A 17,483-nucleotide genomic window follows, 5' to 3' on the forward strand; every position below is an offset into this window, starting at 1 on the left:
TCCAAGATCATAGAGCTAGTGTCTGATGTGGCTTCTACAATTTGCTTCTGGGTATATTACGTTCCACGTTCACATTCTAAACGATCCCTGCCCCGCAGTGTTGTTCAACACAACCCTATGCAGGGGGTCCCAGATGAAAGTTGTCTGGGAGATGTAAGTTGAGCCCACTTAACTGTTTGTGGAGTGAGCAGAGGTTTTGCAGTGATGGGAAATACTCATGAAACACAGATGGTGACTACCAATGGCCTCTCACACCCTTGTACATATAAATTTACTTCAACACTCTAAACCAGGCTGAAATTATGAATATGGTACCCTGTTTTATTAGAATTTTTTGTAAGTAGAGCCATACCTCATAGAATGGGAATTATTTGGGAATGTTTTTTTCTGAGACAGTTTTTAGAAAGAGACCTTTGATTAGCTTTTGTCAGGAGAGTTTAGAATGAATGTTATTGTCCCAGATGTCTTGCTGGACCATACATCAAATAGCATCAAATAACTCTGATTGCTGTTGCTCTCCCAGTCACACACCTAGTAATTGTGATTACCAACAATCTTAACTATCTAAAAGCAGGGAATATGGAAGCAGGAAGTTCAGCTGGGATTTTTTTGTTGCAAACTGCTCATTTTCAGATGGAAAAACTGAGGTCCTCGAAGGGAAAAGACGGTCCCAAGTTCACATAGCATAACAAATAAATCAGAGTCAGGGCTAACTTGTAAAATGTGACTTATGGTCCAGGTTCCTTTCAACTTTATCCTACCATTTATTGACGAGATGGCTGATGATTCTTTTTACAATCTCTTTTCTGTCTATGGGGCTGTTTATAGATTATCCCATTTGATAAAGCATTGTTTAAAAGGAGGACTCCAGAAACTGTTCTTGGTTCTTAGCATCACTGAACTGATGCTTTGATTCCCAATTATCCTTGATCAGTCCCCCACCCTCATGTACACACACACAGAGAAGAAATCAAGTTAAATGATTCTGATTTATTGAACAAATACCAGTGATTGAGGATACATCAAGGAGGTCATAAGTATACTAACAATACACGATAATACATTGGGGTAAAGTGATTATGAAGCAGGATCTTATGGCTGGATGAATATGTGTGCATGAGGCAGTCTTCATGGAGAAGATAACCTTTAGGTTGACATTTTTAAAAAGATAATTTGGGGCGCTATCTATGTGAAGAGCATGCTGTTTGTGTCCTCAGTGTGTGCCTGAAGTGAGCATGGGATAGAAAGCAGGCAGGGGCAGAACAATCATCAGAATGATCTTGAGGCAAAAAATGTGTGATGTATATAGAAATACAGTCAAAGATGTGGTTAAAACATTAATTGAGTCGGGGAAAGAATGGTGTAAAATATTACACAGCATGAAGATAGACTGGATTCACTTCTAGAGGTCCTGGTGGGCCAGGTTTAGGAGTTTGGATTCGAGTACATATGCCATGAAAGGGATGTGATTGTAGATGATCAAGTATGGTGATACAGCTGTGCAGTGAAAGGGTATATTCTTATGCTGCTGTCAAGTTTGGAGAAACAAAATTTTAATTTCAGAAAAATGAAAGTAGAAAACCTAGGGTCCTGAGGTCAGAAAAACATGACAATTCACTTAAGTCATTGGTTGTGTGGTTAGGTGATCACTTTCATAATCTGGGGAAATTAACATCTACTTATCACTTTTTAATTTTGGCATCCCAAATAAATTAAATGTACTTAATTATTTTAGTAATTAATCTGTGAATACTACCCCCAGCTGATTTTTTTCAGTCCCTCCACAGGACTCTTTTACATAGGCTAAAGGTGTGAACTACTCTTTCCTTCTCTTAAAAATAAAAATATCAACAACAACAAAATCATTTGGCTCAACTTAACTTTTCTTCGTTATCTTCTATTCACAGTCTCCTCTCTTTATGTCTTACATCACATATACCACCATTCTCTCTCTCTAAATACCTCTGCAAATATTTTATTCATTCACTCATCACCATAACCCTGTTTTGAATTTCTCTGCACCTTTTGCATTCATTCACTACTGCTATTTCTTTGCCCAATTTCTACATCTTAACTGGATTTGATTTATCACTGTAGACTTTTCTCTTACCCAAGTCAGCAGATACCGTCTCTGATGATTATTCATTCTCTGTTGTCTAACCTCTCTCTACTTTGGGCTACCTGCTATCTACCGTTTCACAGTGCATTTTTCTGCCTAATTCCCTTATATTCTACCTTAGATATTTTCTCTCCTTTTCCCCTCTGATTACAGGCATGTACAGGTTAACTTGGCTTTATTTCTATCTCAAAATAATTCTCTTAGAATGTCAATCTGCTTCATGTAATAATGATCTCTCTTATAACAACACTAAATCTCTGTTACCAAATTCCATCTTTACCAGCCCTCTACACTGGATACCACCAGGCACTCTTTAGTTGCATTTGTCTTTCTGCTAAAGATGACAGTCTAAAACTGAACCTAATCTGGGTCTGTCTGTACTCCTCACTTATTAATTCATATTTCTCACTTCCTATCATTTCTTTCAACATTACCCGTTGTGCTCTGATCGACTTAAACACATAATGTGTTAATCAACCAGTTGCTTCTCTAACTTTATCCTTTAATTCAACTTGTTAGCAAGAAGACCAAATACTCTTTCTCTCCATGTTTTAGACACAATCATTTCTCTCCATTTCCACTGACTTCATTTTAGCTCATGTCTTCATTCATTTATTCTTCTTTCTAGTTCTTCATTAAGTGATCTCTCCATTACGGTTTCCATCTCCAGATACTGAGTGACTTAATAAAACTCCCTGCTGCTTATTCATCAATCTGCAAACACTACTGAACAATATTGTGTCCGTGAATGTGTTGGTGATTCATGCAACATACAGATTTTTATGAGACTTTTTGCCTTTGAAAAAATATATTATCATTGAGGGGACATAAAATATTTGCATACAGAAGGTTTAATATAGAGTATAAGGGGTGTGTGTATTCGATTCGAAAAACTTATCTTCTAGAGAGAGGAGCAATCAACTAGAAAAACTTAAAGAATCAGGTGAGATTTAAGATAAGCATTACAGAAAGAAGAAATTCAAGCAAGCACAAAAGGGAAGGCAGAACATTTGAAGCTAGGATGTTGACATGAGGGGGTCAAGCACAAAGCATATTAAAGAGAAAGTGAAGTGGGTTTAGAAAGTGGAGACTTTAGGACAGGTTATGGTTACCAGCGGGGAAGGGTGGGGGAGAAGTATAGATTGGGAGTTTGGGATTGACCTGTACACACTGCTATATTTAAAATAGATAACCAACAAGGACCTATTGTAAATAATAATAATAATAACGTATGGAGGACACAATTATTTCAAAGGTAATGACATACTTTTTTTCATATAGAATGGGTTAAATTTTTGTTGTCCTTTAACACAGCTGATTTCACTGAGCAAATGTGGCTTTGTTTTCACTGACTACTCTTGACATATTTGGCTCTTAGGATTAAATTTTTGTTTAAAAAAAGAGTGGAGCCTTTCAGATCAAATGGACTTAAATTTTATATCATTAGCGAGTACTAAGATTTGTAGATTGCTTTATGTATATAAGAATTAATTAATTTATTAATAATTTCTTTCTCTTTTAGAGCACTTTTAATTTATACTGTGTGTGTGTGTGTGTGTGTGTTTCCACACACACTTTTAGCACTGGCAGGTAAATTATTCCTAATATGTTAATTTTACTGATGAGAAAACCCAGATTAAGTAAAAGGTTAAATGATTTGCCACAACTCACTCAACTAATAAGCAATAGGCCTGGGATTCCAATGCAGACTCCCTGCGCTTTATAAGATCAGTGATCCTTCTAACATACCGCGTTGTTTTGTCCATATAAGACCAAACACAAGCAGGAAGCAGCCGTTGCTAACCTGATGCAGCTGCACCAAAATGTTTCATACATACCTGAAGAATCTCTGTTCAAACCGCCATCTGACTGTCCTCCTAACTCTATTCCTAATATATGTCAATTTGGTCTTCTTATCACCTCCAAATTCCCTTCAGAATCATTTCTTTCTCCTTTTCTACCCTACCTCTGTCTTGACCTGGTGATATGCCCTCCCTGAATATTCACCCCTACACTCCATAAATTCACACTGAGTACCCACTATGGATAAAATACTGGGATACACAAAGTGAGAGAGACAGACGTGAAAAACTTTACTTAGTTGGTTCTCAGTTTATGTTTGCTGAGTGGACTTTGCCCTCAAGGTGCTTATAATCCCGTAGGGGTGGGGGGCATCTATCACATACATCTGCAGCTCTTGTAAACTCTAAAAGGGGCTAAGAGACAAATATTACCAAACTGTTCAGTTTAACTCAACGCTCAACCAGCCTTCCTCTTGTTTTCTCTATTTGCACAGTTCTAGGCACAGAGTAAATGCTTATTTTTCTTGTTTTCTGTTGACGTCCCAGAAGGGATGGGTGTGAAACAGCCACAGAAAACAAGAAAAATAGGAGTCTTTCGTATTTACAAATGGAGGGGGATTTAAGTGAATGGAAACAATAAAAATAGAATTTTGTCATCTGGAGAATAAGTCATAATGTAAAGTTGGCAGGTCACAGAAAGAATTGAAAGTTTGCCAGTAGTCCCTTAAACAAAGATCTTGGCTTTCTAGATCCTTTGCTATGAATCAGAATGTTCTGGAATCATGATTCTTACGAATCAGTGGGAGAAGTTGCCTCCCCTCCATCTTCCAACTCACTGTAAATTGGTGCATAGATGTTTACTTCTTCATAAAGACGATCTTCTGGAATCTGATGAGGGAAAAAATCATTCAGTATCAATCACCAAGAATTTCCTGCCACGAGAAGACTTTCTTAAGAGGCATATCTCATCTCCTTTTGCCTTTCTGAATGTCACCATCTGCCATTACACTGTAATTAATACCTCCGTCTCTAACAAACCAAGCCAGATTGCCTGGCCAAGTGGGCTCAGAAGAAATCGTCAGTCATTGAGAAGTTGCTGCGATGATTCTGTGTCTGAACTTTGGTATATCTCTTGTCTTATACCTCTGTCACTGGAGGAAAGTGATCAGAAAAGGCAGCCAGACTTGAATGCTTCAGGCAAGTGGACAGATGGAGAGAGCATGTTTTATCTGGAAGATCTGAGTAAATGTATGTGCATCAGGTATTGGTAATTCTTTTTCATACATCAAAGGTGTAAAATGTGTAAGACAAGTGGAAATGCAGTTGGTAGTCACGGATTAGGGAGGAGACAAGCTTGAGGTTTCAGAGCAAGTGGGAAGGTGAAAGCCAAGAAAAAAGAGAGCAGGAACAAATAGAACAGAACTATTCTGGGAAAGCAACTGAGCCCAGATACCTGAGTGTCTCCACCACTTGCTACCTGTATATTCATCTCTCATGCTCATCAACTTCAAAGCATCTACATTTTCTAAAATGATGAAGATCCGATTTTCCTAAACTTCTCAGTCACAGGAATATACCGTGAGATTTGTGAGTGGAAAGCTTGATTCAAAACTTGAGATTTGGAAATCAAAGTGCTGAAACTTGGAGAAATGGAATGCTGAAACTGGAAGAAATGTTGCAGGAAACCCAGGCCATACTTTTAAGCAACAAAGCTCGAATTCTTTATCTTATTGTTTAGGATTTAATCTCAGGCCTCCGCCTACCTTATTTCCTTCAATTACTTCTCCAATCCCATAGACGGTGAGTGACACAGCACTGCAAAACCCCAGAATGGTGAGAAACAGGATCATTGCCACAATTTCCTGTTGAATAACAACCAACAACAACCAGAAAGACAAGTAGAGTGACAAGGTAGGTGTCCCAGAAGTACATTCCCTTACAGCAACCCTTGTTTTCATGACCGCCCACCCTCAAGACCAGTTCCTATAAGATGACACGTGGGAAAACCAGGAGATGGTTACTCAAAGCAGATGACTCCACCCTTGCAGAATTCAGCTGGGGGGGCAGGGGAAGGAGGCCGGCACATCTCTGGGTATGAGCCTCCAGAACACTGCATTATGTGATTGAGGTTGCAAGAAAGGATTGTGTTCATGGAAAGGAAGAGAAGGCGTCTTACTGAGATTAAGACCCAGAATCTTAGTCTTCCCACAAGAAATACATACAGCGGAAACAGAAGCCACAAAGCAGGGGTCGTCCTCATAAATATCCCGGCAACGGTAGATACCAGCTGAGCTCTTCTTTAGGTTAATGATCAGGATGATGATTCCTATTCCTCCAGCTATGCTGCTGACAGTGTTCGCTCCCAGACTTCCTCGTATCTGATGACAAAGAACAACATTTAGACTTGGTCCTGCACCTGCCACAGTATTCGATAAACCTGTCTGCATTTCAGGGCTGGATATATCCAATAAACTCTGCATTTACTTAAAATATAGGTGAAAAAGGGAAATCTTGAAAATGTACTTGTGTAATAAGGACCTATAACTTTCTTGCTAGGACTGCATTCAGGAAAAGCCAGTGGATACTCATAGCCTCTCCTCAAATAGACTCCTTCATTGGAAACGAGTCATTTATTTGATCGTAGGACTAGAGTATGAGGACAGAGAAGGTGTGAGGTTATTTTTTCAACAAGTGTCAGAGTAGTTACATTTATTGTTTTTAAATGATACAATTGGTATTTTAATGCTTTTATTTTTAGTGATTACATTAAATACAAAGTAGATTGGAAAAATATCACATATCCACATTTGCTCATAAGAGATGACGACGTACCTTTTTCAAGACTCTCAACATTAGATTTTTCTTACCTTCTCAAGGATGGACAAAGACAGAATGCAAACTCACCAGATATGGTGCATGTTTCCTTTCAGACATAACTGACACAAATCCAGAAATAGCAAACTGTTCAAAAGGGAGGAGGAAAAAAAAAGAGCACAGTGAGTCTCTGTTCTTCTCTGTGTCCCTTTCACCCCCGTCCTCCAAATAGAAGGTAAAGTTGTGGGTATTCTATAAAGCTCCCCTTTACTTTTAAATTTTATTATTTTATTTTTTATTTCCTATAGAGAGCTTCTCAAAATTAAATGTACATATGAATTATATGAGAGTCTTGTTAAAATGCAAATTCTTACTCAGTAAGTCCTAGATGAGGCCTGAGATTCTTTATTTCTAGCAGGATCCCAGGTGATGCCAACCCTGACAGTCCATGGGTTACTATTAAATATTGTAAGTTCCAGCAGCCCTGGTATGTGATTATAACACTACTCTAATTTTTTGGTAATCATTTGCTTTCATGAGCAACTTGTGTGTTATAGTTGGTCAACTCCTTTGGGCCAGAAACATGTGTCTGTCTCCAGAGTCTGCCATGTATCGTACAGACATATAGTCATTATGAAAATGCATATGGTGAAAGATCTAGTGAAGATATCAACCAATAGCACAAATTAAAACAAAATTCCAAAGATTCAGATTGTATGATGAGTTGAGAGACATCTAATAAGCTGTTTGAAATGAAAAGACAGTAAGGAAGTTTCAAATAAAATATGGCAAAGGTTCAAGGAGAGTCTTGAACGAGTGACCAGAGACCTAAGTATTTAGCAGAGTGCCAAGCCAATGTGATTAGGGTTAAAATAATATATCCTTGTGAATGAAGTGTTGATCCAAAAAACAGCATGGATTAATTGAAAATAATTATGCAAGTGCAAGAAGCCAGACAGTAGACAGAACATGGTGTATAATTCCATTTATATAAAACTCTAGGAAATGCAAACTAATCTGGAGTGACAAAAAACAAGTGATTGCCTAAGGATGGGAAGATAGGGGTCGAGGAAGGGAAGGGTTACCAAGGGAAACAAGGAAACTTTTGGCAGTTATGAGTATGTTCATTATATGGATGTGGTAAGGTTTTCACGTGTGTATACATGTGTCAAAATTTATCAAATTGTACACCTTAAAATGTGCCATTTATGGCATGTCAGTTATACTTCAATAAAGCTGTATATTTTTGTGAGCTCATTCAGCCATCTAGTTTCTAAATAGTACAATGACTAAAAAGGATGCACTGAGAAAGCACCTAAAAGAGTTTCTAAGGGGCTTCCCTGGTGGCGCAGCGGTTGAGAGTCTGCCTGCCAATGCAGGGGACAGGGGTTCATGCCCCAGTCCAGGAAGATCCCACATGCCGCGGAGTGGCTGGGCCCGTGAGCCATGGCCGCTGAGCTTGCGCGTCCGGAGCTTGTGCTCCACAACGGGAGAAGCCACAACAGTGAGAGGCCCATGTACCGCAAAAAAAAAAAAAGAGTTTCTAGGGCACAGTAGAAGTTCCTCAGATGTCAGTCTTCTTCTCCTCACCTCAGCAATCTCTTCCCCCTCCCTTCACTAAGATAACTTTATTGATGGATAGTGTTAGGGAGATTTTTCTGAAGTTGAGTTCTGAAAGTTTAGTTTCAATTTTTATTAGCTAAATGCCTCTTGGGTAATATGTTTAACTTTTATTAATCCCAGGTTTCTCATCTGATAAACGTGTGTTAGCATATTCAACCCAAAGTGCTTCGTAAACTGCAAATATGTATGTATATTTACATATCTACATATTAGAATATATTCATATATTCTAAATACTAGAATAAACAATTGGTCAGATCTGATCTAAATAAAAGAAAAGCCATGTACAGTGTTATTTCAGAGACAATTGTAGACATATACTCACAAATACTGTTCCCCAGAATGGGTAGCCTGCTTTAAATGATGAAAAAAATTCTTCTTTAAATTCTGAATTATTGAACACGGAGCAGACGATTATTCCAAAATAAAAGCATATCAAACTAATCAGAATTTGTGTTACCTGTAGAAAAATGCATAAGTTTTGTGAAATAAGAAGACGTTTTCCTAAGATTACATCAATTTCCTTATAATCAAGGCAAAATGTAAGAAATTGCTTTGGTGTCTTAGGCAGCCCTGAGAAAGTATCCAAATGCAATATTTTCCACTATCGTCTGGCCACTCGAAGGATTTATGTAGGCATGACTTAAGGCAGGAATAGCCAGTACATTTCTCCTGTGTCTTTATTTACATTCTCATGGTAGACATCAATAATGGCTCTTTCCATCTAAGAGAAGATAAAGATTCTAAATCCTTCACAGGATGATATTAATCACCTGGCAACTGACCAGAGTTGACAGATCCTATTTGCTATTCTTATCCGGGTCTTCATGAGGAAATGCTTCTTTTTACCCAACAGGGTGCGGGTAAGTGTCAAGTTTTCGTCTACCAGGTATTTCACTCCTCTTGAGTCTGAGTGGGGAAACTATGTGGATGCCAACGAATACACTTCCTTAGAGCCAGTCTTTACTCTGGTTGTGATTAGAGGAGGCTCACTCACCCCCAGGAATTCCAGCTCCTTCTTCAAAAGAGTCAGCCACGTTTGGCGTGGTGGGGATGGGGCAGCTTTCTCCAGTAAGTTCTTATCATGGAGAGATACTACTGCAAGTTCAATTTCAGGCACACTATGAAGTTTAAACAGAAATGCAGCCATGAGAAAATTCTCTAACTCCCTGTGCAAAGCTCTCAACTGACAGGGGCATTGTGCTTGTTTATGTTTCAAAACAATCCTGCAATGAAAATCTTCACTGTAAAGTACAAGAAATTCTGAGGCTCAGAGGGTCCAAGTTAGTGGCCAAGATTACTGTCTCATCAATGATTAGATGGAACAAAAGGGAAAAAAAAACAAAAACAAAAAAGCCCCAGGCCAAGTCTTATTCTTTTTTTTTTTTTGCGGTGCGCGGGCCTCTCACTGTTGTGGTCTCTACAGGCTCCGGACACGCAGGCTCAGCGGCCATGGCTCACGGGCGCAGCTGCTCCGCGGCATGTGGGATCTTCCCGGACCGGGGCACGAACCCACGTCCCCTGCATCGGCAGGCGGACCCTCAACCACTGCGCCACCAGGGAAGCCCCCAAGTCTTATTCTTAATCTAGAATTATTACCAGGTTCTTTCTCATTAATCTGTATTGATGCGTACAACTAAAAACAATCCAACAGACATGTTTACCTATGCATCTCTCAGTCTTTTTAACATAGAAATGTATCTGAAAATATTTTGTCAATGACACACTCAATTTCATGTGCATAAAGGAATGGTTTTGAAGGATTTGTTGATCTCTATTCCTGTTTTCATCCTCAGAGGAAGCTAACTGGAAATACTGTGTCTTCAGAGTCTACTCAGTATTTTGCAATGATATTCAATCCAATATTGATTCCCAAAGCTCTGTCTTTAGTTTCTCCTAAAACCTTTAAGAGGAAAGTCTTAACATGTGTTAATTTTTGGTGTTCGAAGGAAAACTAGACTATGCACGTCTCCACCAGCTTTCACTCTGGGAACAGTTCCCCTCTAAACAGTGGGGCAGGATCCCACAGCTTGAGAGTCACAAAGACTAACCAGAAAGAAGCCCGAGGTCATTTCGAAAACCTTCTGTCCCTTAACACACATCAGACACATAGGCAAGAGATCTCTACTGATAGTATGGGTTGGCCAAAAAGTTCATTCGATTTTTTCCCATAACGTCGTACAGAAAATTGGCCAAACCAACACAAACTCCCCTACCCCATACCCAGAATATGCACCTGTTTTGTTAGAAAACTTAAGTTGTTCCCGATTTAAAAGCTAAGTAAAAACCTTCTTCCCCATCAACCAGAGAGAACTAGTGAAAAAGTATAGCAAATAACTTCTTTATACCCTGTATTTTAGTTAAACCTGATGGGTCCATGCCTATGTTCATGATCTGGCATCTCCCCAGCACTGTGACTATCTCTGGTTCACTAAATGACTGGAAATAGAAGAAAATAATAACCTGTACCTACCTGGTGGGCTCTTGTGGGTTTGGGAGAGCAAGATCTGTTCTTCTCCCAATTTCTGTGTCCATTTTTTCATTAACTGAGCTATACGGTTGTGGAGAGCAGTGTTACAATGAGCCTTGGTGGGGTCCCTCTCACAGAGTCTCCGGATGGTCAGTTAAGATGGGTTGACTCATGACACTGATAACTATCTTCATGCTTAAGACATTGGTCAGAAAGATAATTTTCCTGGTTAAGATCAATAGGGCTTTTCTTGTTATAAGGAAGAGCAGAATTGAGTGGGCTACTGAATAGGGATGAGAGTGAAATGGGGAAATTTGAGACTCCTGGAAGATAATTCTGCCTGAAACCAGCAGGATTTACAGAACCTAAAAATGAGTCGGTTTAGTGGGGACTGAGAAGGTGAGAGAGAACCGCAGGACATAAAGAGATTGGCTTCTCTCCTGGTGCTTTCTCTGCTTGTGACCTGGTTCAGCCATTCCTATGCCAGAAGTTCTCCAATTGTCCTTGGAAGACTTGGCTTCACACGTAATCTAAGGCTGAAGCACAGTTTGCAAGTATCAGTGTGTCTTAGTCTCTGAATCTCTGGATTTGTCCTTGACTTCAATATTTATTGTCTTTCTCTTTCTTCCTGTCTTTTGGACAGTGCTTATATATGGCTGTTTGTAGCAGATGGTCTCAGAAACTGGACAGGCAGAGTTCTAAGGCCTGGGAACCATTCCTGATAGTGTGAAAGCTAAGAAGTTTTCACACTGAAGACTCCGTTGTCTACTAAAAGGTTAGGTTGACTCTCTGCTGCCTTGGTTTTTGTGATGGCAAGGATGGGCCTATGGAAACACTGAGGAGCATGAACTTCATAACAAATTCTATGAGTAGGTCTAAGCAGCCTTGGCCTAAGCAGTATGCCTAAATTAGGGTCGGAGCTAAACTGACGTGCTTATTTTAATAGCATATCTAGCTAGACCATAGCAAAATGAATATACAGGTGAGATTCACAGAGTTGGGACTCTTTTGTTTCAGTTTGATTATAGACATAATCTGGAATGGCTCTTCATTAAACTATAAAGATACTACAAAGTTTACCTCTGTGCATCTGTACTGTCTCTCTGGTTTGTGATACAAATTTCTTCTCTTTCTCCAAGAAACGTAAGATGTTTGTGTGAACAGGGGACACTAAAAGATACATTAGCACACCTTTCATAACAAAAATGTATTAACCCACATGCCGTCCTCCCACTGTGTCTTCTAGAATCGGTGGACCTGACCGGTATGTTGTTGGAGTTAATGAAACTCATTCACTTACACATTCCTCCAAAAGGGACTTAATGCTGCATGTCAGGCACTGCTCTTATCTCTGAGCCTGCAGAGGTGAACACCATGGTCCCCGCCTTTGTCTGGCTCACCATCTGGCAGAGTAGAACAAAGATAAATAATGTATTACCAGCATGTCAGAGGCTGCTGGAACACACAGGAGGATGTACAGTTCTACCTCTTAGAGGGTATGTAGAAGTCAAGTAAGAGATTCCCAGAGAAAGTTCACATTTCAGCCAAGACTTCAGATGGTAACCTCAGGAGTTTTCGTTCATTTGCCTCTCCCTCAGTGGAATTAACACCACATCTGCTAAAACAGGGCCTGAAAAAATGCCTGTTTGTGGTGTTTTCTGGGAGTAGTCTATAATAGTTCATTATGTTTGCAGAGAATAATTAGAAATTAAACTTGAGTTGTAGACAGGGGACATTGAGGATGGTCTTTGGTGTTTGGACACAATGCTATTTTGTGAGAATTTTCAACAGAAACTTGCAGCATGCAAATCTGTAACTGAGATGTATCTCGTGATCTTCAACTTGTTTCATATCTCAGTTTTCACCAGCATCTTCTTCTTACCCCCTTCTGAGATGCTTATCATCTCTGTGCCCTCACTTTTGGTCCTTATAGACATACTCTTTCATCTTTCACGATACTAAACATTGAAGCCTACGACAAAATGTCTTTTTTTTTTTTGGTGGGGGCAATATTATCAAGATGAGGTTTAACCATGCCTCTGACTGAAAGGAAGAGATAATGGCACTAACACTTCCCTCCCACAGCTTATATTTCCTCTTGTTGACAGCACATCTGTCCATGCTTTTCACCCAGTCATCATCTGGCTTCCTCTTTCACAAGCAAAGTTTCTTCTCTCAGATATACACTGGGTTTACTTCCCCAAACTCAAAAGAAATTTGCTTTGAGATCCCATGTGAACAATTGTTTTCTCAAACTGAATGCTCAATTCACTTAAACGTGCACGAATTTACATGTTGCAAATTGAAAGTTGCTATGTCTTCGAGGTATTTTCTGATACTCCCAAAGGAATTCCAGTCTCTCTCTCTCTCTCTCTCTCTCTCTCTCTCTCTCTCTCTCTCTCTCTCTCTCATTTCTACATCCCAGAGCCAAGTATGCCTTCAATAAATATGGTTCACAGGTGAGAGAGGCTGAGACTGATACAAGCTCCCAATGTTCCGTGGGAAACGTGGTTATTAAAATGAAGGAAATGAGAAAATATTGTTTATGAAACAAGATGAGTGTTCCTAAAAGGCTTAGAGCTGAGTTCAGACTTGAAGAGAAAACCTCTGTCTCTTCATTTATATGACTTCGGAAATATTCATGTAGACTATCCAAGGGCTTAAAATCTTTTTGATCTCTTTCTAAAATTGGAGTTGAACTGCTGTCTCAGCCTCTAGGCCACTTAACTGCCAAGGTCCAGCCCATGTTAATTCTTTATTAGCTCACACTCCTTCTATTCTCCAAAATGACACTTTTCAACAAGGAAAATTATAGGTGTGAACTGTGTTTGTCCACTTGTGACGAAGAACATCTGCTCAGAGAGGAAAATGATGAGACCTCTAGCATCACAGACAAGGTGTGGACATCAACTGTTCTGTTCTTTATTACGAATCATTAGCATGTTAGCTTTCTTAAACCCATTCTTCCTTTCTACCTATCCTTCTCACATAATTATATCTGAATGTTTGCTCAAATTCATTTTTACTATTTTCAGTATTATTTCACAACTTTTAGTGACTTCCTATTCTTTATTGGCTTATTTTCTAAACATAATTTCATCTTCTAATACCTTACACATGTTGCATAAAGTGCCTGTCCATCCTCATTTTGCTAACCCTGGAGAGTGATGTATCACATGTTTCTTTTCCTGGAGTCCCCTGTGTCACCTCATGCTTCAATCTGGACTGGTTGCCAGTAAACATGCCACTCAGGAATGATCCTAGGACTTCCCATTGCCCTGTTCTATACTGGATTTCCTATTTCCTGACCCCACCTTTGAAGCCAAATCCAGCCTCTGTACCCCGACACGGAATTAAATCTCGGAGACAGAGTTTTGGGTGAAGTAGCAAAGAACAGCTTTATTGCTTTGCCAGGCAGAGGAGGCAACAGCAGGCTAAGGCTCTCAAAACTGTGTGTTCCAACCTGGAGGGGGGTAGTGAGGAGTTCCATCGTAATGGTTCAAAGAGGGTGTGATCAGCCTGTGGACATTCTTCTGATTGGATGGTGGGGAGGTAAGTGGGAGTCAGCATCATCAACCTTCTGGTTCCAACCCATCTGGGGTCTCCGAGCTAGTGGGCAGCACACTGTTAACCTCTACCACCTAGTGCGGGTTTCAGTATCTGCAAAACAGCTCAAAGATATTGTCGTGTGTGTGTGTGTGTGTGTGTGTGTGTGTGTGTGTGTGTGTCCCTTGAGGGGAATCAGGACCCTGCCCCAAGGCTGCACTGTTGTTTCTCTTGACTGCTCCTCCCTTGTCCTGCATCCCCTCCCTTCTAATTAACAACTGCCCAGCTGGAACTCAGGGAAGGTCTTGGAGGCTGAATGAAGTCTATTTCCTAATCAAAGAAATGGGGGACACAGAAAGGCTTTTGTGCTCAGAAGTCCCACAGGGTCCTGTTCCATATCACCTTTTACTCTTTCTTAGTATGCTATTGCATGTTGATAGAATATATTCCCTGGTCACATGCTGAGAAACAGTATCTGGGTGGTTTTTTTTTTTTTGTGGTACGCGGGCCTCTGACTGTTGTGGCCTCTCCCGTTGCGGAGCACAGGCTCCGGACGCACAGGGTCAGCGGCCATGGCTCACGGGCCTAGCCGCTCCGCGGCATGTGGGATCTTCCCGGACCGGGGCACAAATCCGTGTTCCCTGCATCGGCAGGCAGACTCTCAACCACTGCGCCACCAGGGGAGCCCTGGGTGGTATTTTTGAGTCTTTGTTGGCCTGAACATTTCCTTTCTTTAATACCCTTAGACTTAATTGAATTCTAAAGACATATAGAGTTTGAACCAGAAAACGTTTTTTACCCAGAATCATTCACTCCATTTTCTTCCAGCATCTAGATTTCATTTTGAGAATTTCACCCTAATTTTTAATTCCAGATATTTGTATGTGCCATGCATTTTCTCTCTGAAAACTTTTATAATGCCTTTTAATCCATAGAGGTAAGACATACCTAATGTTAAGATTTACTGTAAATCTTATGCATTAATTTTACTGGATGGCCAGTAACCATTTTCAAACTAGAGAGCCATGTGCTTTGTTTTAAAAAATGTTCCCATGGCAGTGAAATAAGTCAGACAAATACTGTATGATACCACTTATATGTGGAATCTAAAAACTACAACAAATTAGTGAGTAAAACAAAAAAGAAGCAGACACAGATGTAGACAACAAACTAGTGGTTACCAGTATGGGGAGGGGGGCAATGCAGTGGGGGGAGAGTGGAAGGTACAAACTGCTGGGTGTAAGACAGGCTCAAGAATGTATTGTACAGCATGGGAAATACAGCCAATATTTTGTAATAACTGTAAGTAACCTTTAAAAATTTTATAAAATATTTAAAACTTTTAAAAAATAAATTTATTTCTTAATTTAATTTTAAAAAGAAACAATTGGAAAAAAATTCCCATGTTTTCTTTTTGGATAAGTTCCTCATAAACTTTTGTTTAATTTTTGTGAACATCTTATTAGGGAGATGGCAGGCATCCAGAATTTGCCTCTTCCATGTTCTTCTTGCATTCAGAATATACCCATCCATCCCAATAGCCTTAATTTGTTTCAGGACTAAGTCCAAAGTCTCATCTAAATATCCTCTGAATCAGATATGGTTGAGACAAGTCATTCTGAGGCAAATGCCTAAATTAATGACTCAGATTCTTCTTTAATCAGTATCAAATTGTTGCCATTTACATAACCCCTTATTTGGTTGGGGTTTTATTTTAAACACTTGACTAAATGCATTATCGTTCAATGAAAATAGGAACAAAATAATTCTACAACTTATAATTTTATTTCCGAATTTTTAGCACAATGACAAAGCACATGGTAGGAACACTATATTTATTGAATGAGTTAATGAATGAGTGATAACCAAACATGGATCAGTCAATCACTTCTCCCATGTCTCCAGCTTACTGGTAAACTTGGAGGAAAATGCCTGGACTCAGTACACAAATTACAGATTGTAAACTCCAAGGTCTTCTCAAACTGCTAATTCATCAGAGACAATAGGTCTTCATAGAGATTTTTCAGAGGATTCTCTTTGGAGAAAGGTTCACCAGGAACATTCAAAGAGCAATAAAAAATGTTATATTTTTTAAATATCAAGGCATCATTCTCTGTCTCTCTCAGTGACCCCTTAAGTGTTCCAGTTGCTCCCTTTAGCATTCTCTGATTTTATTTTTTCCTCTATTGTTTTTTAGCTCTTATATTTTTGTCACAATCAAATTATGAGTAATGTATTTTTTTTTCTTTCTGAGATATTTCTAAAATATCCCCTCCCTAAGCAATGTCAAAATATTGATTTCAGGATTCCAACTATTCTAAACCACACTATACTGCTTTCCTGTCCCCAGCCTACCCAAGATAAAACCTGGGCTTGACAGAAGGACTTTGGTAAGACTCAATGAAGAAAAGATAAGTAGAAGCACATTGCAACCTATAAAATAATCATTTTAAAAATTGGCTTCCCTGGTGGCGCAGTGGTTGAGAGTCCGCCTGCCGATGCAGGGGACACGGGTTGGTGCCACGGTCCGGGAAGATCCCACATGCCGCGGAGTGGCTGCGCCTGTGAGCCATGGCCGCTGAGCTTGCGCATCCGGAGCCTGTGCTCCGCAACGGGAGAGGCCACAACAATGAGAGGCCCGCGTACCGCAAAAAAAAAAAAAAAAAAAAAAATGTGAGGACACAAACTCGCATGAGTAGTATCAGCAAACAGGAGGATTAGGAGTAAGTCAGTAAATAACAGTTCATAAATCATCATGGGGAAAATGGACAAATTTGGAGGAAAATATTAATTTCTCAGTTGACCACAGAAGAGGGAGAACACCTAAACATGAACAAAAAATACTTTGAAAAGGTTATTAAAGAACTTACCTTTTAAAATACCATACTCAAATAAATTTAAAAGTGAAGCCATTCAAAACTTCAATGAGTCATTATTTGAAAATCCCACAGAAAATTGTAAATCTCTCGTTAGTTTCATTATGCAAGATGTGAATAAAATTTTTAAAAAATGTAATCTCTCTGGGGAATGTAACAGTAGTAGTACATAATATGCAGTTTTAATTGCTCATCAAATATTAATTTATGTGATCCTTACACCAACCCTTTAA

General features: G+C 39.4%; 1 protein-coding gene across 1 annotated transcript; it reads right to left on the reverse strand.

Annotated features, from left to right (window-relative positions):
• Positions 1-3,264: 3,264 nt before the first annotated feature.
• On the reverse strand, positions 3,265-11,685 carry LOC307190234 (high affinity immunoglobulin epsilon receptor subunit beta-like). The gene is made up of 7 exons (XM_079929295.1): positions 10,832-11,685; positions 9,356-9,479; positions 8,684-8,818; positions 6,826-6,882; positions 6,144-6,299; positions 5,685-5,783; positions 3,265-4,809 (listed from the first exon to the last, which is right to left on the reverse strand). The coding sequence occupies exons 1-7, from the start codon at positions 10,891-10,893 to the stop codon at positions 4,711-4,713; spliced, it is 732 nt and encodes a 243-aa protein (XP_079785421.1). The 5' UTR covers positions 10,894-11,685; the 3' UTR covers positions 3,265-4,710.
• Positions 11,686-17,483: the final 5,798 nt, after the last annotated feature.

Source organism: Stenella coeruleoalba (assembly GCF_951394435.1).
Source record: "Stenella coeruleoalba genome assembly, chromosome: 8".
Taxonomy (NCBI): domain Eukaryota; kingdom Metazoa; phylum Chordata; class Mammalia; order Artiodactyla; family Delphinidae; genus Stenella; species Stenella coeruleoalba.

Excerpts from the sequence above, each read along its gene's own strand:
- LOC307190234 (XM_079929295.1), bottom strand. The coding sequence starts at position 10,893 with ATGGACACAGAAATTGGGAGAAGAACAGATCTTGCTCTCCCAAACCCA. Across the intron at positions 9,480-10,831 it reads AACCCACAAGAGCCCACCAG|TGTGCCTGAAATTGAACTTG; the intron begins GTAGGTACAGGT and ends TAAACTTCATAG. Across the intron at positions 8,819-9,355 it reads AGGAGCTGGAATTCCTGGGG|GTAACACAAATTCTGATTAG; the intron begins GTGAGTGAGCCT and ends ATTTTTCTACAG.